This window comes from Stegostoma tigrinum, chromosome 9 (genome assembly GCF_030684315.1).
Source record: "Stegostoma tigrinum isolate sSteTig4 chromosome 9, sSteTig4.hap1, whole genome shotgun sequence".
NCBI lineage: Eukaryota > Metazoa > Chordata > Chondrichthyes > Orectolobiformes > Stegostomatidae > Stegostoma > Stegostoma tigrinum.
The window spans coordinates 65,172,457-65,199,019 of NC_081362.1; the positions used below are offsets into that span (position 1 = coordinate 65,172,457).

Genomic DNA, 26,563 nt, shown 5'->3' on the forward strand with positions numbered 1-26,563 from the left:
TTACTTACTTGAAGCATTGTGTAATCTTCCTTCACACATTCTGATAATCTCAATTTTTTTTAGTGTAAAACGCAGTTCAACAATTGAAAGGTCACACAGCAGCAGCTGGGAAGGTTCTGATGAGCATCGTAACAAAATGTTGAAAGCTCATTCAACATCTAAGTTATTATCGAAACACAAAAGTTCAGATAAGTAAGCATTAGTAACATGAATTGTTGAATTTTATTTATTAATAATGAATTTAGAAATGTAAACTGTATTTCAGGCATATACTGGAGTGAAACGCAGCATGTTTATAGAACTGCCAAATGTATGAATGTTGGATTAAAAAAGCCACTCAGTCAGTCACCCAGAATCACTTAGAGAGGAATCTGATTACTTTTTAAATCATATTTTTACTACTTTACCCGTCCATTTGAACCAGATGTTAGATCTATAATACTTCTATTGATTTTGTTGTAATGCTGGCAGATGGAGGGTTTTTTTACTTCTGTTGTTGCTGGTAATTCCAAGAGGTCATCAGTCTCTGCATTAGTATTTGACTTCTACTGCACGGCATCAACAGTTGGCCAGGAAGGGATCCTGAATGTAGGCTTCTGCACATTCATTTTCCCTATGGTTGCTTTTATGATCAGTTGGATATATTTACACAATATACAAGATATATCATTTTGTTATATTGTGTGTAACAGATTTTCTTGCATTTTTACCAATGTTTTACATCATTCCATATGTGGTGGCTTCAATCAAAACCAATAATGCTTTAAAACAACATATGGAACTCATCTTCAGATTGTGCACTATTTGCTCCAAACTTGCTTGATTTTAACATTTAGCATCTGGTGTTGACTTCAGCTTGATAAGATCCTTCAGGTCGTTCTATCCACATATAAATTTATGCTTGATGCCATATGCAAAGGATATTATCCCATATAAATAGACTGCAATTCCTGACTCTATTGTTAAAGGCTAATCTAATGTGTTTCATGTGCAGTTTCTATAAAATGATTGCATTTCAAGTTCCAAATACTTCTTGTGACTTCAAAGCTTGTAAAATGGACAGCATTAAAAGTACAAGGATAAAAGAGAAGGCCATTTGACCCCTCTCTCTCTTTCCCTTCTATGAAAAGAATCTACAATAACCCATTGCACCACCTGACTACCTCTTAAATGATTGTAGAACATTTTCTTCTTCTGACATATCCAGAAATCTTTTCCATTTTATGGCACTTCATTGCAAGGAAATAACACATTCTTAACCCCAGTCTAGACAGTGCTTTACCTCAGTTAACCCTGCAATTATGCATTAACTTAAAATGATGACCTTGGTTAACCTTTTTCTGTTTTGCATCTTTGTAAGTTCCTACCCATCTAGTTCCTGACTGCATTTTTTCTAATAACTGAATTGTTTGACATTTGGTATTCAGTGTGTTATTTTATGTGTATGTAATTTTACACATTGTCTTCTGCTCAAGTCAGAGTTAAGTTTTTAAGACTAGATTTTTGGCTAGAAAGTTGATTTTTACTTGAGTAATAATTTCTAAGGCTTACAACCTGACCATTCTGATCTGAATATCACAGGGTTGCCAGCTTAGAAACTATACCTGCGTCTCCCTCATTCCCAAAAGTAGTACCAAAATATCATCATATTTAATTTTTATTTTTAAATAATAGCCTCCATGGAGATGGGCCTTGATGTGTGCATGAAAGTTGTCAATTCACCAATAACCTGTATACATAGACTTATGATTTTAATCAGGTTTTTGCATTACTTGAAAAGAATACAACATAGCAGCAAATCATAATCTGAACATGTTTTGAAAAAAAAACATTAAACCACCCACCTCCTGATCTTCAAAACAAAATATGATGTCCTTACATGCTTTTTGAATCATGTCACCATATGGATCATCGACATCTGTGCAACCAGTGCATTTAATATCCCATATTTCCTGAAAGATTTAACAACAGTCTCCAATTTCCTTTCATCCCAGGCCTCTACAACCCATTCACGTAGGTTTACTAACTTTGAGAGCCCTTACGTAGCCACCTGTAGTGAACACTATCTCTTATTCAATCGTCCCATTATTCCACTTCTTTCTCATGTTATCCATGAAGGACTTATTCAGAAATACATCCTCAGGTTGAATAAAGCAAGTTAGATTACTATCCATTCTTTCTTTATTACTCAAACATTCCATACCAGGCAACACCCTGGTAAACTGCTTCTGACCCTCTCCAATTTAATAATATCCTACCTATAACTGAGTAATCAGAACTGGACACAGTATTCCAGAAGAGGCTTCACCAATGTCCTGTACGACCTCGACATGACTTCCCAACTCCTGTACTCAAAGGAATGAGCGATGAAGACAGGCATGCCACATGTCTTTCTAACAAATTTGTCTATATGTGATGCAGACTTCAAAGAATTTTGCACCTGAACCCTTAGGTCCCTTTGTTCAACCTCATATTTATCCAGATTGAACACACTGCCATTTTCAGCCCATTTGATTAAGATCCTTATGTAATCTTTGAAAACTTCCTTCATACTACCAATTTTGTTGTAGTTGCAAACTTACATGTCTTCTATATTCTTATCCAAATTGATTGTGTAAATGACGAGCAGAATAGGGCCCGAAACCGATCCCTGTGGAACACCGCTGACAACAGGCCTCCAACACCAAAAGTAGTCCTCTATCACCACTCTGTCTCCTGCTGTTAAGCCAATTATGAACCCAATTGGCAAGCTCACCCTGAATTCCATGTGGTCTAATTTTACTATTTAGCACCTGACTCTCCTCTGTTTCCTAATTTATTGTAGAGCATTAGGCTAAGCTTATTGGAGATCTTAGTTCAATTTCTAATGCCTGCCACCTTAAATTCTCTAGCTGTATAATTGTATGTCTGCTGTGCAATTGTAATTATTTGTAGGTTTGAGCTGAGCTATACCCTTCTCAATATCTTTTGCCATTTTAGAGGATAGTGTTGGCACGAATTTAATGCTTACCAGGGAGGTTATAGCTTTGACACTGTGTGCTTAAATGTGCAGGCGTAAACTAAGCAATCACCTTTGATGTCATACTATTCTATAATTCTATGGTTAAATGCATAGGCAGCTTTAATTTCAGTGGAATGTGAGTAGTAAATAGCAAGAATTTGGATGTTTGGCTGTGCAATGGGTATCGCATTTTAGGTTAGATTTACCAGTAAATATGGTATATTATGCTTATTCCAATTTGTCTAAGACCTAGTTGTTCGAATTTCACTTAAATACTGTATTCTTTTTGTTTGCCAGATCTAAGGAACCACCTATCAGTCAAGGTAAAAACAAAAATTTTCAAATTATCTAATGCTTGCAAAACTTTGACTTTAATTGGCTCCTCTTGAATCATTTGTAACACACTTAATTTGATTATCTGTATTAAAAGAAGTTGAAAGCGAATCTGTTAGTTCAGTTAATAGTTTCAAAGAGACCATAAAGCAGAGAGAATCATTTAACATTTAATGTATTTCTATAATTTGAATCCATTGCAACTTTCAATGTTTCAAAAATCTTTGATTATATTCGCAAAATAGCTTTTAACCTGTACAAATGATTAAAATGACACATTGATATGTATGTATTTTGGAATATCCGAGAATGAGCAATGTGTTTAAAGATGAACAATATTCTGCAGGCTGAAATTATGAAAAAGCCAGATTGAGAGAGTTTTTGCAGCAAAACTATTTGATCAATTAAGAAGAATTTATTGTTAATAACTGCCTTGAGCCAGATGATAAATATCTTGAAACACTGAATCAAATTTATGGCACTGCGATTGCTGTTAGAGAAGAATCAGTGAACACTTATGATGTTGCTCAAGACTGGATACAAAAAAAATCAATTACAACAGGGCCATTTGATAGATGTTGGTAACAAAAACGGTCGTAACTGTTTAGCATTTTTACTAAAAGCAGCCCTTAATATGTAGAAGGGAACGGTCCTAGCACAGAAACTGTAAGATATATTTGAAGTAGGTGGTAAGACCATCCGAGGTATAAATCCCACTTTTACAGTAATCATTCTGAAGGTTTCACATGAAAGACTGATGGTTAAATTTAAGTTATTGGAACCAGAAGCAGTAAATGCAATTCAGAGATAGCAAGAACTGCAGATGCTGGAGTCAGAGACAACATAGTAGGAGCTGGAGAAACACAGCAGATCAGGCAGCATCAGAGGAGCAGGAAAGTTGACGTTTCGGATCAGGACCTTTCTTCGGAAAAAAATAAATAGGATTGATTATAAAATAGAAGTATTATTTTCATGAGCTGCATAATGTTAGAACTATACAGGTAATTGGCTAGAATCCTTTCGTTTCTAATCTACATGGAAATCTAACACTTTTCTCAGAAAATAGCAACAACATTACTGAAGAATCTAGTAGGTGATGCAGCTAGGTTAATGGTAAGTTGGATATTTTCATGGATAGGAGCAAAGTACTGCAGGGAGGCTGTAAACTTATTATATGCAATTAATCAGATTGAATTAATATAAGAGGTTTAGAAACTAATATAGGCAGCAATAATTAACACTTTCTATTAAGACTTTGTGCTGAAATAGCTTTAAAATCCAATAAATGTAACAAGAACCATAAACTAAACAAAAATCTTGCTGAAGTTTCACAATCTAATGATTGATGATGGAATTGCACAAAAAGTAAATTTGGGTTTTGATCGTCACATTATGACAATCTGTTCCCAGCATCATGATGTAATTGACCAGGCCAGCATTTATTGCACATTCCTAACTGCTCAGAGGGAAGTTAAAAGCCAGCTAGCTCTGTGTGGGTCTATAGTCACATGTAGGCCAGACTAGGTAAAATGGGAGATTTCCCTCCCTTAAGAGCATTAATGAATCAGATGGATATTAGAACAATTAACAATGGTTACATAGTCACAACTAGGACACCTTCCTCTTCCAGATTTTATTCATATTTCACCATCGTGCGATTCAAATCCATGTACCCAGAGCATTAACCAGGTGTTCTGGATTACTACTATTACATCACTACTAGATCACTGCTTGCCCAAGCATTAATTGGAAAAGATGTAGAAAATGGCAACCAGAATAACTTCAAATTTAAAACTAAGCTATCAGAAAATATCAGCGCATTATACTTCACAATCTAGAAGACTAAGGTGGGACCTCATCAAATGCATAAAGTATTAAATTATATAGATTAAGTAAATAAACCTGAGGGTGGTATTTCAAACAAACTTAGCCTCCAACAATAAAAATTGATATGGTTGTAACGTTAAGTCAGAAGATAACAGGAAGGATATATTTGCTCAAACATTTTGGGGGCTAACTGTCAATTGTGTGCGGTAAGATCAGACAGCTTAAGTAGTTCAAAGTACTGTTGGACGTTGTCATAAGAGAGATTTCAATGATGAATGTCATGGGATAAATAGGCTTTTTATGATCTCTCTTTTCCTATGTTCAATTAATTTGTTACTTAGTTTTCTGTCCTTCCACTCATCGTTTTATTTACTTTTAATTTAGTTTAAATTTTCAGTTAATAGTTGATAGTGATTTTGCATACATTAATTTGTTTTAAGTTGTTTTATCTCTGTCTTATATGGTCAGCCCAAAGTTCACGACGTGGAGCATACAGCCAAGGTAAGTACCAGCCAAACATCCTTTGAGCTGCTTTATGGCATTAGCTTCTGCAGTCTGTTTTTCTGTACTGGTTTGCTGGAACGCAGTAAGCCATTCTAAAGCATCTACTGAATAGGAGTTAAGCTATTAACTCGTCAACGTTGCATGTGCATGTATATACTTCTGTTAATGTTAGAGTTGGGTGAATTATCATGTTATAGCATTCAAATGGTTTTCAATAAAAATCCAAGAATCAATTCTCGTAAGGATAAACCAGTGATGCTCCTGTTGAGGAACAGATCATAAAATTTGATCTGTTATACCCCAGAACTCTGTCCTGTATGCGCTGACTAGTCTTACAATACTGTGAAGAGGCATTTAACCATACTTTGTTGTCTTCAGGATTTATATTGAAGGTAATATTTCTAGATTGAGCTTCAGCTTTTCGGTGTCTAGTTCCATGCTGTCTAAATTTAGCTGAGATCTGTGCTTTTGTTCTGTGTTTTATTGAGTGTTTTCTCTTGTCAAATAACTTCAACTAACAAAGTAGCAGTTAGCTCTGAGCAACACACAATAGTAACTATAAATATTTCCTTCAAAACTGAAATAAATTTGCTTTATTTTAGAGGCAAAGATATGTCTGAAGAGCTATAAATAATAATTTAATTATCATTGGTGTACAGGACCATACGGCTGCTTACTCATTAGCAAGAGAGATGATTTGTGGTGGCTTAACCGGAGGGTCCCAACATCTCTGGTGAGGGGGGAGACTGAGAAGGAGAATCCTTTGTGGTAACCTGAGCCATTGTGGGAATGAAACCCACACTATCTGCATCACAAAATAGCCATCCAGCCAATCTCAATAAACCATGATTTGAACCATTTTTAAACCACTATCGATAAATCTGGAATGTTTCATTCTATTAGATGTAATGTCAGAGTATAAGTATGTACTAGATCTGTGACTACAGTCTGTCAAATACTTTTGATTTCCTAAGCTCCAATAACTATCTTGTTCTAGAATTTTTCTTATTTGCTTTTGGGATTTGGACATCCCCAACGAGGCATCCATTTATTGTCCATCCCTAATTGCTCTGGAGAAAGTGATGCTGAATTGCTATCTTGAACCACTGCGCGCGTTGTGGTGTAGGAATACCCAGGTTGCTGTACACAAGGGAGTTTCAGGATTTTGACCCAGTGATGGAGGACCTTTTTCTTTTGGTTGAAGATAGCCATTTGTATAGTGTGAATGTTACCCTGCTAGATACTAATCCCAGCCTGCATGTTGTCTAGGTCTAGCTGCATGTAGGCACAGACTCGTTCAAATAGAGATGAGTTGCAAATACTATATACACCGCAACCATAAGACTTGGGAGTGGGTAAAGCCATTTAGCCCATTGAGCCTTCTGCATCATTCAGTAAGATGATGGCAGATCTGATTATAGTTTCAGACCCACCATCCTGTTGGAATTTTCATAACCCTTGACTCCCTTGTCCATCAAAAATCTTCCTAGCTGGACCTTGAATATATTTAAATATCTAGTCTCCACTACCTTCTGGGGAAGAGAATTCCACATTCTTATAATCTTCAAACGCAACCTCATCTGTGTCTTATGTGGGAAGGCCCTGGTTTTAGTTTCCCCTACAAGAAGGGACATCCTCTCGGTATCCATTCTCATCCACTCTCCACAAGATCCTATTTTATGTGATTCAAGTTTGTTTCAATAAGATAACCCTTTATTCTTTCGAACTCTGCCAATCATGGCTATGTCGTCTTGCCCCAGCCTTCCCAACCAGCAGAAATACTTCTTTTTTAAACTGCCTATGCCTGGTCAACTCTCCTCCACCACTTATACACCACCTATTATTCTCCAAACCTCCTGTCCAATTTTTGCTACGACTTTTTAAACTGTACCATGTTCTTGTCAAATGTCTTGCTACTCTGTTTCCTTTGGATATTCTGCAGCCTTCCCGCACCATCCTTGTTCTTATTGTGCCTTCTTTGACCATTTTAGTCATTACATCCTTTCATTGCTTTCTCACACAGCTCTGCCTTCTCTGTAATTCTTTTTGTCACATAACTCTCCTGTCTCTGTGAAGCTCTTCACCCTCCTCCAATGCATGTTAGCCATTCTGATTTGCCAGTTTCAAAAGATAATTTCCATTGTATTTTCTTCAGCCTTCCTTGCTGCAGGAGTTTACTATTAGTATGGAGGAATGTGTGGTACCCTACTAATTCCCAGGATAACACTACCTTTTATCAGTTGTTACTGTAGGGCATCATTTTTACACAGAAACTGACAGGTCCCAAGGAACAGAAACAAAAACTGCAGCAATGTAATAGAGTTACATGAAGATACTGGACAAACAGAATATCAGGGATAGCTGAAGACGCACAATTAAATAAAGGAGAGAATGAAATAAAAGACCAAATGCACAAATATCAGACACAGTGACAAATCACAGCAAAATCAGTGAGTAATTAAAAATGACGTTTGCCAAAAAAACACAAGTATTTGGGAGCTTTGTATCCAACTAATACAAACAGCTAATATAAACAAAAATGTTAAAACAATAGAATGGCTGTTTCACGAAGGTCAGGAACTTCTTATGAGCAACACCAGGGGAGAATTACTATCCATGTATTGGTTAATTTAAACTTCAGTAACACCCGTTGGGTGCTGCCAGAGAACACAATATTCTTTACCTTCATAATGCTCAGTCTGCATTAAATTTTAATTTTTTTGTGAAGATTACAGCTTTTTTATGATTTATGTTTAATTAAGTTGTTTAGAATCTTTACTTAAGCCATAGGTGAATATTTGCCCTTCATTTGGGAACATACTTTACTGCTTCCAGCATATATCAACATCGTCTTTAAGCTCGTCTTAATACAGAAAGACCCCCAAGTCCAGTTTGAAATTATTCAAGGCATCAATCTACTGAACAAGTATACCACTGATTTTGTTTAGACTTTTATAACTTCTTAATCTATCCAAATTTAGAGACAGAATTTCCCATAACAGGGCGTTGCTAGATCTGTCCAGCAGGATGTTATTTTTCAGTTAAAGTAACTCCTGTTTCCTTTTTAATCTTAAATCGGTTTTGTTTTGTTGATTTCAGAAAGAGTACTGGTCTTTGAGCCATATTGTACTCTTATTGACGTAAGTCTATCAAGGATTAGAGCTGAATTGTTTTTAGGAAATGAGCGCTTATTCAAACAGAGATACGTGCACACTTAAGAAAGCAGATAATTAAGGACAGCAGTAGTCAGTGGGTACCTCATATCTCTTGTGTCCCCAGTGGGAAAAGCAACTTTGATTGCAGTAGAAAATCATGGTTCCTGTCAAACATACATTATTTTTGTCCTATCTTTCTTTTAATATTTTCAATATGCATTGGGGGCATGGGGGGAGGGGTGGTGTGTGGGGGATCAGACTAAATTTAACTGAAAAGTCTTTCTGACAAAACAGCACAGTTCAATAACTAAAATGTATGAACAGAAAAATAGCAGTTACTGCTGGTAATTGCAAACAAGTCTCAGTAGAAGCAAAAACAAGTGTTATGTTATTAAATATTAATGGTTCGTGGCTTCATTTTGATAATAGTTTTAAAGATTTGAAGGACATCCGTGTTACAGTCAAGTGAGAGGGTTAGATTGGCTTCCTGCTATTTTGTTTGACCCATGACCAGGTTTTTCTGTGAAGGGAATGTCTGCCAGTGCAGTGATGTTTAATCGTTTCATTGCTGTGACTGTGACACATGAACGCAACCAGATTTTTCTTATAAAAAAAGAGTGGTACTAAACGCTCAATCTAAATAGAAATAATGTAAGTGTTCTGCCTTTCTCACTCATGCATTCAGGTGTTCACAACAAAAGTAAGTTGCAAAATGGGAGAATAGATTATGAAGTTTAAAAGTCCAACCAAATCAGTGATGCATTTGTTCAGTAAATTGATACCTTGAGTAATTTCTGACTAGATTTGAGGGTCTTTGTGTTAAGGTGAGTTTAAAGATATAGCTATATAAAGCTTTTGAGAAGATTTGTAGCTCAGCTTGTGGATGAAGTTGTAAACTTGCTTGCCGAGCTGGTGTTTTTGGTTGCAGACATTTTGTCACCCTCCTAGGGAACATTGTCAGTGCACCTCCGGTGAAGTGTTGGTGTTCTGTTCTGCTTGTTATTTATATGCTGCAGTTTGTGGGGTGGTTGGCGTTACTTCCGGTTCTGATTTTCAGCGGTTTGTATATATACAACTGATACACAAACCACTGAAAAACAGAATCAGTTGTATATATACAAACCGCTGAAAATCAGAACCGGAAGTAACGCCAACCACCCCACAAACTGCAGCATATAAATAACAAGCGGAACAGAACACCAACACTTTACCGGAGGTGCACTCTTGATGTTTGCTAGGAGGCTGAAGTAATGTCTACAACCAAATACCAGCTCAACGAGCGAGCTTACAACTTCAGTGTTGCCGTGTGTTGGCTTCCTGGAGTAAGCTGCTGGGTTAAATCTTACAGACCATGTCTGTAGCATATGGATGGCCAAAAACAGGCACAGCTTATGTTTGCATAACGAATGGAGAGAGGAAATGAATGAGATTATTGATTTGGGGTGTGCATCTCTTGTACGCACAATCACATAATAGAATCATAGAAACCCTACAGTACAGATAGACATCATTTTGACCCATTGAGGCTGCATCGATCCTTTAAAGAACATCCCACCCTACTCCTATAACTCCATACTTACCATAGTTAACCCATCTAACCTGTACATCTCTGGGTACTGCAAGCAATGTAGGATGGCCAATCCACCAAAACTTCACATCTTTGGATTGTAGGAGGAAACTGGAGCACTTGGAAGTGTATGCAAACATCGTGCCGTGTCTTCAAGGTTTATAAACCTACCGTACCACATCCACGTCCAGAGGATCTATACCCACCATTTCTGCCACCTCCAGTGGGATGCCACCACCAGACACACATTCTTTCCCCTCCCTTGTCAGCCTTGTGCATACACTGTTCCCTGCATGACACCCTGGCCCACTCCTCCTTCACTGCCAACACCACCAGCTCCACTGCCGGGCCCTGCCCTGTGGCTTTCCCTGCAATTGCGAAAGGTGTAGCAACTGCCTATTTACTTGGTCCCACATCTGCATCCAAGAGCCCAAACATACCTTTCAGGTTTTACCTGTACTTTACTCAATCCAGTCTGCTGCATTTGCTGTCATTGATGTGGCCTCTGCATTGGTGAAATGAAACATAGATTGACTGACAACTTTGCTGAACACCTGTGTTCTGTCTGTGAAAAAGACTCTGAGCTTCTGGTTGCGCACCACCCAGACCTCTGGCCAACATCTCTGGCAGGTTTAGCGCAAGCAGGAACAAAAGCACCTCATTTTCTGCTTGGGAACTCTACACCCTTTATAGACTGTATCAAGTTCAACAATTTTGGGAACAAAAACAAAGTTGCTGGGAAAGCTCAGCAGATCTGGCAGCATCTGTGGAAGAAAAAAAGAGTTAATGTTTCAGGTCCAGTGACCCTTCCTCAGAACAATTTTAGGGCTTGAGGTGCTTTTTCCCATGTACTTACATCAAACCCCATACACCAGGCCTTGTTATCCCATGATTTGCTATCACACACTACCCATTGTTAGCCACTAATAGCCCCCATTAGCAGCTGTTCATTCTTAAAGGCTGACTGTTATGTGCTTCTTTGTCTGTCCATCTGCTCTTCTGTTTCTTTGGGCTCCATCTCTACCTATCACTTACCCCTCCCCCCACCACATTTTTTGCATGAAAATCAACATTTTCTTAGCTACCATCAACTCTGAAGAAGCGTCATTGGACTCAAACCATTCACTCTGATTTCTCTGCACGGATATTGCCAGATCTGCTGAAATTTTTGAGCAGTTTTTGTGTTTGGCTCCTTTTCCTTTATGGAATAACATTTTTTCAGCACCAACTATGTCAAGTTTCCTCAGAATCTTGCATGTTGTAAAGGAGGCACCCAGTTTCAGAGCTGCATGCCAGTGGTATCAAAACTTGTCATTTCTGAATCTGCTGCTGATTTAGACCTTTTTAGTTCATTTTGTCTGGTGACCTAAAGAAAAATAGTCTTGCAAAATACAAACGGGTTAGCTGGTTCATCAACAGACCGGTTACCCATAAATGGTCAAGGTGACAAAGCACTTTGTTTTCGGCTCTGTGGTTTGGAAATACAAGATTATTGCAGGAAGGATTCACTTCTCAGCCAAAATCTGTCGCCCAAAGTAATCGTACCTAATGGCTTGTTCAATACTTTGTTGAATGCACCAAATGTCTGGATGTTTTGTGAACAGATTCTCATTCACTTCAGGTGATTGCCTATGGATTCTTCCAGTCATCCCAGCTCTCTTCTGTAATGGCTTTGGAATTGGTAGGGCGCAATCATGTGCATATTTGGCTATCTTAGTTGCTGTATTAAGACACTGAAAAGTTGTTGTTAAGTCTTCTAAATACCAACTAATGGTTTAATCTCAATGAATGAAGTTGTTTACAATATAAAGCATGACTTCATACCACTCAGCATCTGTACAAGCTTTAGTATTACAAGCGTTTTTGGACACAGTGATGTGCATTTAATGCTCAGTTGGCCTGTCTGCTGAATTGCAGGCTGATGGTATCTTAAAAAGGCAGCACAACCAGGATTGAGGTTTACAGTATTATCCCATTAATTCTATTAAGCATCATAATCGCATGTAGTTGAGAATCAAGAGGATGCTTGTGGCCCAAGTGTTTATAAGATATAGAAGTATCCTAAGTACACAAAATAAGTAACTAACAGTATAATCAACTTCCTCAATTTTGAGCAAGATTTATGCTTATTAGTAAAATGGAAATCTTTTTTGGAGAATGAAGTTCCCCACCGTTCTGTTTCTAGTACTCTTTATTACCATATTAGTACTCCGAGGTTCTAAATACCCTTTAAGATGTAAACAAAGGCAAAATACTGTGGATGCAGGAAATGCTGCAGTTTGGTCATACAGCACTTAAATATTGATGAAAAAGGAGACATTACAGGAGTTCTTCACCATGTACACATCAGTTCAAAGACACAAATGGCAACTTAAGTAGAAAAATTCAGCAACTTGTCTCTTTTCAGCAAAGTTTAAAATTGAAGGAAGACTCAGGTCTAGCAGCATCTGTGCAGAGAAAAAATGGGCTGAGAAATGGCAGATGGAGTTCAACCTGGATAAATGCGAAGTGATGCATTTTGGAAGGTCGAACTTAAATGCTGAATATAGGATTAAAGGCAGGATTCTAGGCAGTGTGGAGGAACAGGGGGCTCTTGGTGTTCAAGTGCATTAGCTCCCTCAAAGTTGCCACCCAAGTGGATAAGGTTGTTAAGAAAGCATAAGGTGTTTTGGCTTTCATTAACAGGGAGATCAAGTTTAAGAGCCACGAGGTTTTGCTGCAGCTCTACAAAACCCTGGTGAGACCACACTTGGAATATTGTGTCCAGTTCTGGCCGCCCTATTATAGGAAAGATGTGGAGGCTTTGGAGAGGGTGCAAAGGAGGTTTACCAGGATGCTGCCTGGACTGGAGGGCTTGTCTTATGAGGAGAGGTTGACTGAGCTTGGACTTTCCTCACTGGAGAGGAGGAGGAAGAGAGGTGACCTAAACGAGGTGTACAAGGTAATGAGAGGCATGGATAGAGTTGATAGCCAGAGACTTTTCCCCAGGGCAGGATTGACTGCCACGAGGGGTCATAGTTTTAAGGTGTTAGGAGGAAGGTATAGAGGAGACGTCAGAGGGAGGTTCTTCACCCAGAGAGTTGTGAGCGCATGGAATACTTTGCCAGTGGTAGTCGTGGAAGCGGAGTCATTAGTGACATTTAAGCGACTGCTGGACGTGCACATGGACAGCAGTGAATTGAGGGGAATGTAGGTTAGGTTATTTTATATTTGGATTAGGATTATTCCACGACACAACATCGTGGGCCGAAGGGCCTGTACTGTGCTGTACTTTTCTATGTTCTATGTTTCATTATGATTTTTCGTCAACTGGGAAAAATGCTAGATGTATTTTGGCTTTATGTAGAGAAAGTGGGAGGGGCTAGAAAAAGAATAAAATAAAGTTTGTGATAGGATTGAAGAAGGGAGATATTAAGTGACAAGAGACTTGAGGCAATGCCAGAGAAGGTCACAAAGGGAATAGGGCATTTGGGGTGATTTGAAGAATGTATTAGGGTGTTATTGAAGGAACACTTCTGTAGAAATCCTGATAGGGAAAGCAAAGGGATATGTGTTTAATGATGGTGACATAAGTAATAAAGGATAATCCTTTGATTGCAGAGGCTGGTGGCAGATAAGGGGAGAATGAGTCACCCTTTTATTCTGGAAGAAATGGAAAGGTATGAGAACAGAGTTACAGGAAATGGGTCAAATATGATCAAGGGCTCTGTTAATCATATTACAGGAGAGAGTAGATTTCCTGGTTTAGGAAATAGAAGATACATCAAAAATACTGATATTAAAGGCTTCATTGTAGGAACAGATGTGGTGGAGGAATTGGGCAAATTCAATTGAATACTTGTAGAGTGTGAGGAAGTTTAATTGAGTTAGCTGTAGGAGTAGGTGAATTTACAATAAATATTTTATTGACAGTTGTTCTATGATTCTGAGAAATGGATCAAACAAGGAAGGAAAGGGAAGAACTCCCTTAAGATGTGCTTCGCCAATTCATTGCCACGTCTTTATGGATTTGATTTAATGTCTCCAAGAAATAGGATATGGCCTGAAAAAGCCAATTTCATGCCTGCTAATTCTGCTGCAATTCAAACCCATTTATTGTTCATTGTATTTACAAATAATACTTTAAAATTTTACTGTAGTTGTAATACTTTTTGTAATAGCAGTTTAGCTCTGACATCATTTGTTCATTTGCTTAAATGAACTTGCTAAAACGTGCTTGTTTTCATAAGGACAGAAATGCATAAGAAATAGGAGCAGGAATAGGCCACCAACCCCCTCAAGTCTGCTCTGCCATTCAACAAGATCATGGCTGATCTTTTTGTTGACTCAGCTCCACTTGACCACTCACTCACCATAACTCTTAAATATTTTACTGTTCAAAAATCTATCTATCTTTGCCTTAAAAGTATTTAACAAGGTAACCACAACTTCTAGATTTCAAACACCGTGTTCCCTTTGTACAGCCAGAGAATGGATTTTGTGCTCAAGCAGTGCTTTGGTATAATTTCAATTGATGTAATATTGGCTCAATCAGATCTCGGTAACAACTGGTTTATAGACCATAGTTTTATTTTCTTATTTGTTCATCGTGGCATTTACAGGAGGCTGCCATTACATGAACAGAATATAAATGTTTATTCCACAAAAGTTTAAAAAAACCAACCTATAGTAAACCATATAAGAATTCTTCAAACAAATATCAGCGAGAGGGATTCCAAGATAATAAAATGTGAGGCTGGATGAATACAGCAGGCCAAGAAGCATCTCAGGAGCACAAAAGCTGACGTTTCGGGCCTAGACCCTTCATCAGAGATGGTGATGGGGAGAGGGAACTGGAATAAATAGGGAGAGGGGGGAGGTGGACCGAAGATGGAGAGTAAAGAAGATAGGTGGAGAGAGTATAGGTGGGGAGGTAGGGAGGGGATAGGTCAGTCCAGGGAAGACTGACAGGTCAAGGAGGTGGGATGAGGTTAGTAGGTAGATGGGGGTGCAGCTTGGGGTGGGTTGAAGGGATGGGTGAGAGGAAGAACCGGTTAGGGAGGCAGAGACAGGTTGGACTGGTTTTGGGATGCAGTGGGTGGGTGGGGGGGGAGAGCTGGGCTGGTTGTGTGGTGCAGTGGGGGGAGGGGACGAACTGGGCTAGTTTAGGGATGCAGTTGGGGAAGGGGAGATTTTGAAACTGGTGAAGTCCACATTGATACCATATGGCTGCAGGGTTCCCAGGCGGAATATGAGTTGCTGTTCCTGCAACCTTCGGGTGGCATCATTGTGGCAGTGCAGGAGGCTCATGATGGACATGTCATCTAAAGAATGGGAGGGGGAGTGGAAATGGTTGGCGACTGGGAGGTGCAGTTGTTCAGCGAGAGGGATTCGACCTTTTTACTTTTAACAAGAAGTTTACACATGTTCAGACCTCAGTAAGGGGTCATCCTGTCTCCACTTTAAAGTTCAGCAGGTCTGACAGCATCTGTGGAGAAAAATCAGTTAACATTTTAGGTCCAGTGACTCCTGTTTAGAACTTGGATGCTTTTCTTTTAAGCCACACACTTGTTTCCCCAGCCCTGACATTTTGGTGAGTTCTAGAGAGACAGCACCTGTTTGCTCTGACTGAACCTGCATAAATGTCATCTGACTGACTGTCTTTGTCTTTGTCTCCCTCTACAATAGGACATTGTATTGGATGGCAAAAACCCATTTATTTTTCTCTTCTGTCCTCACTTCAAATATACTGACTCTTCACCTCGAGCTTTTAAAAACCTCATTTAAGTGCATGCAGACAAACTTGCAGATACCATGGTACCATTCTCAGAACTCAAAAACGATACTGACGCTATGGCCTTACCTCCTTAACACAATATAAAAATACAAATCAAACTTAAAGCTGTATGCCTTTGCTGCTCTTTGCAACCAAGTTCCCAAATAATGATAATAGAAATCAAACTTGCATCACAGCTTCTGCTTCCTGAACCTAGTGCTGAACTGGAGCAGTTGTATTCTGTGCATTTTTTTTAACAAGGTATTTTATATAAGAAACCTGTACAAAGGCCTGTGGACCTCAAAATAATGTTTGGGGAGATTTGGTGCTACAGGCTATTTTACGGGTAGCTGTATGCTTTAATGTATACCACTCGAGGTTTCTAAGGATGAGCTTATTTGTGAATGGAGCACCAAAGGAAGCCAACTATATTTGCACACATTGCAATAACATGGTAATATGCACATGCCACCATTTTCTGAATCTGCATTTGTTGAACTTAAGAAATCAGCAAGTTGAGAATTCAAATTCAATTTTAATAAAGCCATATATGTCCAAATAAGATGTTAAACATGAGGCTCCTTCTAGGTCTCGTGCTTATGATCTCACCACCTAACTCCCCAAAGACTGTTCATCTTCAAGGCACAAATGAGGAATGTAGTGAAATGATCCCCATTTGCCTGGATGAATGAGGCTCCAACAATAATCAAGAATCTTGATTCTATCTACTTGATTCAATCTACTTGATTGGTACCACTCAATAACAACAACGTGCATCACCAACAGAAATTCACCAATGATCCTTACACAGCACTTTCCAAACCATGACCGCTATCATCTAGGAGGACAAGAGCAATGGATATGTGGGAACGCTACTACCTGCAAGTTCCCCTCCAAGTCACTCCCCATTTTGGCTTGGAAACATATCGCGGTTTCTTCAGTGTCACTGAGTCAGAATTCTGCAATTCCTAACTGCACTGTGGGTCTACCTACAGCACATCAATTGCAGCAGTTCAAGAAGGTGGCTCACCATCATCTTCTGAAGGGCATTCATAGGTGGGCAATAAATGCTAGCCTAGCCACCGATGTCCATAACCCATGAGCGAATTTAAAAAATTAACATTTCCATCGGTTTTCAAGAGAGCCAGATTTTTCATGTCATAAGCACTAACCACCTACCCCGTACATATTCTTGATACACAGATAATACGTTTGTGATGTTTGAAAATACTGTCATATACAGGAATTTCTTAATATACTCCTTAATGAAAAAATTTAACACCCTCCTTAACATCGGAGTATGCCATTTAGACTGTTGAGCCTTCTGCATTCAACATGATCATAATTGAACAAGCACTTCAGTGCCTTTTGCCCACGCTATCATTCATGAATTCATTCCTACTCTCCTTTAGTTCATAATAAGCAGATTACAGGCAACCCTGGCAAATCACAGAACAAATGCCTACTTTTGGATTTGATTAGACAGTACTTAGTGAATAATCCTTACTGTACTAACAACCTATTTCAGATGATTGCTTACACTCGTAACGTGGCTCATGTCACTCCTAGCAAGTGTAAACTTAAGTGTTCCATATACCTGGATCTGTTCTCTGCAAATGAAAGGAAGAAGTTCAAGCCTTGCACCTTTTCTAAAATTACCTGGGAGCTCAATGGGCCTGTCCTTCCATCTTCTCTTTCCCATAGCAATGCTTCAGCTGATTAGAGTTGATGTGCCACCGAATGGCACTTATTTTTTTCTCCTGAAGTATAATTTATTATGATCACTTGAAATTTGGAAATTTTGTGCTCATCAGAGTGCAAATGTCAGCTTTCCTGCTGCTCTGATGCTGCCTGGCCTGCTGTGTTCCTTCAACTCTATGCCTTGTTATCTCAACCAGATGGAGACTTGTGCATATTTACAGTGCAGAAAGAGACCATTTGACCATGTGTATGCACCGGTCAACAAATATCTGACTTTATTGATCCCATTTTTCCAACTTTTAGCCCATTGCCCTGGGATCTATGGCAATGCAAGCGAATATTTAGATGCCGCTTTAAATGCTACAAGCGTTTCTAACTTATCCACCCTTTCAGGCAGTGACTGTCTACCAACCACTGTATGAAAAAGATACTCTCCTCTTAGTTTTCTACCGCCTACTTAAAATCAAAAACCCCTCATTATTGACCCTGCTACTAATGAAAAATGTAGCTTGTTCTAGTTGCTAGAGGTTATGGTTTAGAAAGTGCTGTCAAAGGAAACTTAATAGGTTTGTGTAATACATGGCATTTGCTAGTGTTAGTGTGTACCAGTGGTACAGGGAATTTAATTATTTAAAGCACCTGGAAGGAGTGCAAATCAAATGGACTGCTTTACCTGTGTGACATTGAATTTCTCGACGTACCCACTAAACCTGTACACCAACATTCAAATGATAGTTATGACAAGTTGCTAAAGAGCTTGCAATAAACAAATCTTAACATTTTAAATACTTAACATATTGAATGTTGCATCAGTAGTGTTGGTGGTTTTCCAGTTGTTCCAGATTACACTCATTTCTAATCATCCTTCATGTTCCAAACTTCATCTGTAGTGGAGTTAGTTTGAAATCTACTAATTGCTTACAAGGTAATTAGAACATTTACTGATGGCAGTCTTTAAATCTATGGCACTAAGTTGGTTATTTCTTGCATACTCAGGACTTTTTATTTACTAAACCTAAATACCTTTCTACAATAATGGAATTAAATATCCATTTACACTTTAACTGATTTGGAGGTTTTCACTGCATATCAGCATCCAGAAAACATGAAAACCTGAGCTGTCTTATTAAACTATTTTTATTGATCTAAACCAGTCACAAGTTTCAGCACTGTTTTGATTTAAGTGGCAAATTTTGGGGAAAAAAAATCAACAATTGAAATTAGATTATTGCTCAGGTTTTGACAGTTTGTTTACTACTCAATAAAGTAATATTCAATTTGTGTTTATCAAATTCAGTTAATATTGGCATTTTTAAAGTTTTGTCTGTGCAACTCCATATGATATCCCAACTCTCAATTCATTTTCTGTATCCTCTTCATCTATTCATGCATTCACTTGTCAATCTATGCTCAGAGGCTGTACTTTACAAGTGTACTAAATATATTAAATCAGTAGTTTCCTACTTAGGAAGTATAAGAATGGACTGTGTGGAAGTATTTTGTTTTTGTACTTCAGATGATTTTGCACTTCCCATATTTCACATCCAGATTGCATGGTGCTTGTATGATTTAATATTAATAACAGAGTGGCTTGGTTGTTTACCTGCAGAAATTGAAAACTTGTTGAGCCATGACAGATTAAGGTATAGATTTTTCTCGCTCAAATTTAATTGATATGATATAGAACAAATTTTCTGTGCTCTCAAACTGGTGGTGTTGCATTCAATTCTGGTTGAACTTGTAATTTGGCTTTTTTTAAAACAAAACATTCTTCTGATAGAAGGTTAAAGCTATTGTCTTTGGACACCCATCGTAAATTTGTTTCCTAATCATTGGCTCAGTCTGAAAAAAGCCATTGGTAACCTCAGCCATGAAATAAACTTTCTCTTCATCTTAAAGGCTGCCTATTCCCACCTCCGTACAATCACCCATTTTTGTACCAAAACTTGCACCCAGTACACTCTTCCCCCATCAGCTTCATCTTTGCTGATGTTGCTTGTGTTACACCAGCACATCAATTTTATTTTGTGTAAATTCTCAACCTCTCATTCAGATCTCACCTCTTCCTATCTTTATAACAACTGCAACATCACAACCGTTTAAGAGCTCCGCATTTCTCCAACTGTGATCTCTTGCATATGGCCCACTTTCTTGACCTCACTATTGATAGTCATTTCTTAAGCCACGTTGTCCCAAAGACTTAAGGTTTCTTCCTTGACCAATCCCTGCTTTTAACTGTCTGGTATGTGTGCGTATCTAATTTGGGTGCATATGCTGTTTTACTCAACTTGGCCATTTTAAAATCAGTAGGTCAGAGAATTCTAGCCCTTTATGCTCATTAAATCAGTAGTGGCATTTTCCAATTTTATTTTTACATCATTTTGCCACTTTAAATGTAAGAATAGGTCTCCTGAAGTTGCCTTGCGTATTACAGCTTTAATTTTCAAAAGAAGAAGTTTATAAAGAAACTAAATCACATCTTGTGGCAATGCCAGATATCAACTTATAGAAAGTTATTCTCTATGCAAAATTGATATTTCTCAGTTATATGTTAAAAGGTCAAAGTAATTTGCACCATTTTAAAAAAAAACAATTTCAATCATAACAAAATGGCCAATTTATGTGGTTTATACATAATGCAGCATTGTTAAACAGGTTCAAATGTCATGATCCAAGAATTAACTATTTGCATTATAACACATTTAAATACTTAACTGCTTGTATGCCTTTAATAATAGCCAAGTATTTTGCATTGCTTGTAGCATGAAATACAATCCAATCGACTACAAAACAATTAAAAGGCTTTAAAGCTAACAAGTGTTTTGTCTTCACTTTGAACAGAGGGAGATATGATCAAGATGTTCATGCGTGGACGTCCTATCACAATGTACATTCCTTCGGATGTAACAAATTATGATGAAATGAAGTCAGAACTGCCTTCTGAAAAGTTAAAGCTGGAGTGGGTGTATCCTTTACCTTTGTTTGGAAATATGTTTTCAGTCAAATGAATATGAGGACATATAAAGGGCCTTGATGTTATACATTCCTATGCCAGACTAGAACTTCAGGTATCTGTTTTGGTGTGAAGTGAAATCTTACTTCGATACATCTTTGTGGTGGTACCTTAGTTTATTCATGGGAGTGAAGTGACCTGTACAGGACCCTGTCTTGTTCTTCTGTTTACTATCATATGTTTAGCATATGGATGTACATGGAATAGTATAGGTTAGATGGGCTTCAGATCGGTACGACAGGTCGGCGCAACATCAAGGGCCAAAGGGCCTGTACTGTGCTGTAATGTTCTGTGTTCTATCGCCTCTCCACTATTGAAGGAGTGCATATCTCCATTTTTCAAGCATTTTCTCTCCATCATGATCTCAGAGTCCACTTGCTTGGTTCATTTTCTCTGCATCATGATCTCAGAGTCCACTTGCTTTGTTTTGCATAACCATTGTAGCACCTGAACACTGAAAATATTAAAATCAAATTTTGCCTGGTAGGTTATTGCAGTTACCTAATGGGCTTTGAAAATATTCATAAAAGTGAGAGGACCTACTATCTTGAACTGCTTCATCAATGACCTTCCTTCCTTCCATCATAAATTTAGAAGTGGGGATGTTCGCGAGTGATTGCACAATGTTCAGTGCCATTCACAAAATCTCAAACTGAAATTGTCCATGTCCATGAACAATATCCAGGCTCAGGCAGACAAGTGGCATGTAACGTTTGCACCATGCGGATACCAGGCAATGACCATTTCTGACGAGACAGTCTAACCACTGGCTCCTGATATTCAATGGTGTTATCATCATTGAATTCCCCACAATCAATGTCGTGGGAGTTGTTATCATTAACTAGAAACTCAACTGGACCTACCATATCAGAGGATTAGATAGGGTGGACGGTGAGAGTCTTTTTCCAAGGATGATGACTTCAGCTTGTACCAGGGGACATAGCTACAAATTGAGGGGTGATAGATTTAAGACAGATGTCAGAAGCAGGTTCTTTACTCAGAGAGTGGTAAGGGTGTGGAATGCCCTGCCTGCCAATGTAGTTAACTCAGCCACATTAGGGGCATTTAAACAGTCCTTGGATAAGCATATGGATAATGATGGGATAGTGTAGGGGGAGGGCCTTAGATTAGCTCACAGGTTGGCACAACGTTGAGGGCCGAAGGGCCTGTTCTGCACTGTATTGTTCTATGTTCTATACAAATACAGTGGCTGTAAGAGCAGGAATACTGTGGCAAGTAACTTACCTCCTGACTCCCCGAAGCCTGTCCATCATCTACAGATCACATGTCAGAAGTGTGAAGGGATACTGCCCACTAACCAGATAGGTGCAACTCCAACAACACTTGAGAAGCTCAACAACATCCATAGCAAAGCAGTCTGTTTTAGATTTGCACCATGTCAATAAGCATTCACTCTGTCCACTGCTGATGCTCAGTAGCAGCATTGTGTCCTGTTTACGAGTTGGGCTGTGGGCATTCTCCAAAGATCTTCCAATCCCATGAACACTTCCACTTAAACGGAGAAGGGCAGCCGATACATAGGAACTCCAATTTCCACTCCAAGCCACTCACCATTTTGATTTGGAACTATATTGTGGCTCCTTCAGTGTCCCTGGGTGAAGATGCTGGAATTTGTTCCCTAAGAGCACAGAACTGCAGCAGTGCAAGGAGGCAGCTCACTACCACTGAGGACAGACAATAAATCCTATCCTGCCAGCAATGCCCACATCAAATGACTGAATTAAATAAAAAGGACAAGTGTAGAGGCTGAAGGTCAGCTTTCTAGGGATAAGGGCTGAAGCAAATGACAACTTAATCCTTTAAATTAGAATTGGTAGAATAAAGGTGATGAGGTTAGAGTTCAACGAATAGATAGTGATACAAGAGGAAATTTGAAGGCGGAGGAGTTGAGGCAAGTCATAGAGTCATACAACATGCAACAGACCCTTTAGTCCAAGCAATCCATGCTGACCATAATTCCAAACTAAACCAGTCCCACCTGCCAGTGCTTGGCCCGTATCCCCTCAAATATTTCTTATTCATGTACTTGCCTACATGTCTTTTAAACATTGTAACTATACCTGCATTCACCACTTCGTCTGGAAATTCATTCCACATACGAACCACTCTGGGTTTGGGGAAAAAAAATTGCCATACATGTCTTTTTTAAAATCTTTCCCCTCTCACCTTAAAAATATGCCCTTAAGACAGAGATGAGGTTAATTTTTTCTCAGAGGGGCATCAGAATGTGGAATTTTCTTCCCCAGAAGGTAGTGGAGACTTTTTTTTTTAAATACATTCAAGGCGGAGTTAGATTTTCTAATAGACAAGGGAGTCAAGGGTTATGAAATTAAAACAGGGTGCTGGAGCTGATATCACAAACAGATTCTCCATGATGATATTGAATGGTGCAGCAGGCTGAAACGGCTGGATGGCCTACCATGTCTAATGGTCACATTGTATATAATATTTGCAACTCGTGCAATACTGAAGCAGTCTATGCACACACGTAGTTAGACCTGGACACTGGATTAAAGCACTGAAAGGATTTGTAGATAATCTTTGGTAATCCTATATATTCGTAATGATGTTTGATAATTATTCAAGAAACATCTTCCTTAACTCAAAAAAAAATTGCTGGACTTATAGAATATAACTGCTTCTTACATTAAGTAACAGTGCTACTTGCCCCAAAAATAATTCTTTGAGGAAAGCAAAGTTTTAAAAACTGCATTTTATTAGTTAAAATTTCTAAAAGACACTTCAATATCCAATGACTGACTGAAAAGATTTCATAAAAATTCATTAAGTCTTTTGTGATAAACTAAAACCATCGTCTCACACTTCAATAAATAGTTTTATAGTCTAACCTACAGAAATGATGCCCCATTCAACTGTTAAATATCAGCTTTGTGGTTATACAGTCTTTTGTCCCTTAAGTGGATGCTTCGTTCTCCAGGAATTAGTCCAAACAAATGTCAGTTCCTGATGCCATGCTTTCTTTCTCTTTTACAAGCTGATAACTTCTAATCCCCAAACTAAATTTAACCATGAAGGATTCCCTTGAGATCCCTTCCTGTCTCCAAAACTTTGGCAAATCTATGAACACAGCTTAAAACTTCACTATAGTACTCTCTCCATCTGAGCGCAAGCATTTTGCATGGTGAACTTAAAGACTGATAGCTTCTGATCACTGTCCATGGGTATAGAGCCTGAAGATTGGAAAAAGGCAAATGTCATTCCCTTGTTCAACAAAAGGGAACAGGGGTAACTCTGGAAATTACAGACCAGTTAGTCTTACATCAGCAGTGGGCAAATTATTGGAAAGGGCTTTGAGAGACAGGATTTATGATCACTTGGAAAGGTGCAGTTTGATTCTTGATAGCCGGCATGGATTTGTCGGGGGGTAGATCATACCTCATGAACCTTATTGAATTCTTTGAAGACGTGACACACGTGGATGAGAGTAGAGCAGTGGATGTGGTATACATGGACTTAATTAAGGCATTTGATAAGGCTCCGCATGGTAGGCTCATGCAGAAGGTAAAGAGGCATGGGATGGGGGAAATGTGGCAGATTGGATTCAGAATTGGCTGACCCTTAGAAGACAAAGGGTGGTAGTGGATGGAAAATATTCAACATGGTGCTCAGTCACGAGTGGTGTACCACAAGGATCTCTTCTGGGTCCTCTCCTGTTTGTAATTTTTGTAAATGATTTGGATGAATGAGTGGAAGGGTGGATTAGCAAGTTTGTAGACAATACAAAGGTGGGCCACGTTGTGTACAGTGCGGAGGGCTGTTCTAGGTTACAAAGGGACTGATAGAATATAGAGCTTGGCTGAGAAGTGGCAGATGGAGCTTAACCCTGAAAAGTGAGGTGATTCATTTTGGAAGGGCAAACTTGAAAGCAGAATACAGGGTTAATGGAAAGACTCTTGGCAGTGTGGAGGAGCAGAGGTATCTTAAGGTTCACGTTCACAGTTCCCTGAAAGCTGCCATCCAAGTGGATAGAGTTTTTAAGAAGGCATATGGTGTGTTAGCTTTCAGTAATGGAGGGATTGAGTTCAAGAGCTGTGAAGTTATGCTCTAGTGATACAAAAGCCTGGTTCGGCCACATCTGGAGTAGTGTGTCCAGATCTGGTCACCTCATTACAGGAAAGATGTGGAAGCATTGGAAAAGGTACAGAGGAAATTTACCAGGATGTTGCCTGGAATGGAGGGAAGGCCTTATGAGGAAAGGTTGAGAGAGCTAGGCTTTTTCTCTTTAGAACGATGAAGGAGGAGAGGTGACTTGATAGAGGTGTACAAAATGATCAGAAGTATAGATAGAGTCGACAGCCAGATAATTTTTTCCTAGGGTGAAGGTAGCTTTTATGAGGTGATGTAGTTTTAAAGTGAAAGGAGGTAGCTGTCGGGGAGATGTTAGAGGTAGGTTCTTTACTCTGAGTGGTAGGGGCGTGGAATGCATTGCCGGAGAGGGTAGTGGAGTTTGCCTCATTAGGGGTATTTAAGCCGCTATTAGATAGGCATATGGATGAGCGTATAAGGTAGCAGTGGAGGTTAGATAGATCTTAGCTTTCGGGTAAAAGTTCGGCACCACATCATGGGCTGAAGGAGCTGTACTGTGCTGCACCGTTCTATGTTCTGTGTTCTCTATCTTTCTCCTACTCTCCTCTTTATTGTCCTCTCATTCCCATTTTCTCTTTCCTCTGTACTTTACTTTTTTCTCTCTTGATCTCTTCATACACTCTCCATCTACTTCCCCTCCCCAATTGCCCCTCCATGTCTCTCTCCACTTATCCTGCTTTCTTCTCCCTACCCCACCTGTGTTTTTCTTACCCTTTGCTTTCCCTCACCCTTTCTCCACTGCACCCTCATCTTCTACGTTCTCATTCTCCCACTCTTCTATTTTAAGAACATAGAACAGGACAGTACAGGTTCTTCAGCCCACGATGTTGTGCAGACCTAATGTTGGTGAACAGTCAACCCACAGTTATCAAAAAGCTCTTGATGTTTGCAGTGGTTAACATCCTGCACCTTCTTTCTAGTATGTCCGTTTTGACCTCATCATACCATAGAAATCAAGCTACCTATCCTGTTGTCGAGCAGGATTCAGAATGGGTCACAAGATCTGCTTCGCTATTCCACTTCACACTGAAAAAGCTTTATTTTCATAAAACAGTTGCTAAGCTGTGTATTAATTTTTTGGGAACGCATGTTACAAAAATATGTTTCTGACTTCCTTGCAGAGGCTATCAATTGATCTTAATTTCTTAGCAAATTTTTGATTGTAGCACAAGTGGGAATAAAAAAAACTCCGATTCTAGCAGGCTCTAGTTCTGCCCTTTAATTAGCTTCATTAATTCTGATTAGTTCCAACATCAAACTGATGACACCGCTAAACTTTTTTGATTTTTAAAAAAAACAGTTTTTCTTACGAAGGAAGCAGGTGTATGGGTTCATAAATACTAGTAGATGTTATGTCAAGAATTACTTGGTTATAATGCAGTTCTTATTTTTTGTTTGGACTTGATTCTTGCAAATCTTCCTCTTCCTTCCTAAAGGAAATAAGGGTGTACCCTTTAATACCTTCCCTAATGAAGATAATTGAAGTATGATTCTTCACTGAAAGTGCTTTCAAGCTGTTCAGTTTTAGGAAGCAGCTACTAAGGCTACTTGTATTGCTTTATATTTGCATCAGACTGGC

The 26,563-nt window shown here is 38.8% G+C and overlaps 1 protein-coding gene across 4 annotated transcripts in view; it reads left to right on the top strand.

Moving 5' to 3' along the window:
- LOC125454938 (echinoderm microtubule-associated protein-like 4) overlaps positions 1–26,563 on the top strand; it is a 259,688-nt gene that overhangs the window by 163,094 nt on the left and 70,031 nt on the right. For 3 of the 4 annotated variants that reach the window (XM_048536295.2, XM_048536294.2, XM_048536296.2), the window contains 4 exons: positions 64–192; positions 3,299–3,324; positions 5,630–5,662; positions 20,685–20,808. In XM_048536295.2, the coding sequence (XP_048392252.1) occupies positions 64–192; positions 3,299–3,324; positions 5,630–5,662; positions 20,685–20,808 (312 nt within the window). The remainder of the gene's footprint in view (positions 1–63; positions 193–3,298; positions 3,325–5,629; positions 5,663–20,684; positions 20,809–26,563) is intronic. The other variant, XM_048536297.2, reaches the window with a different exon arrangement.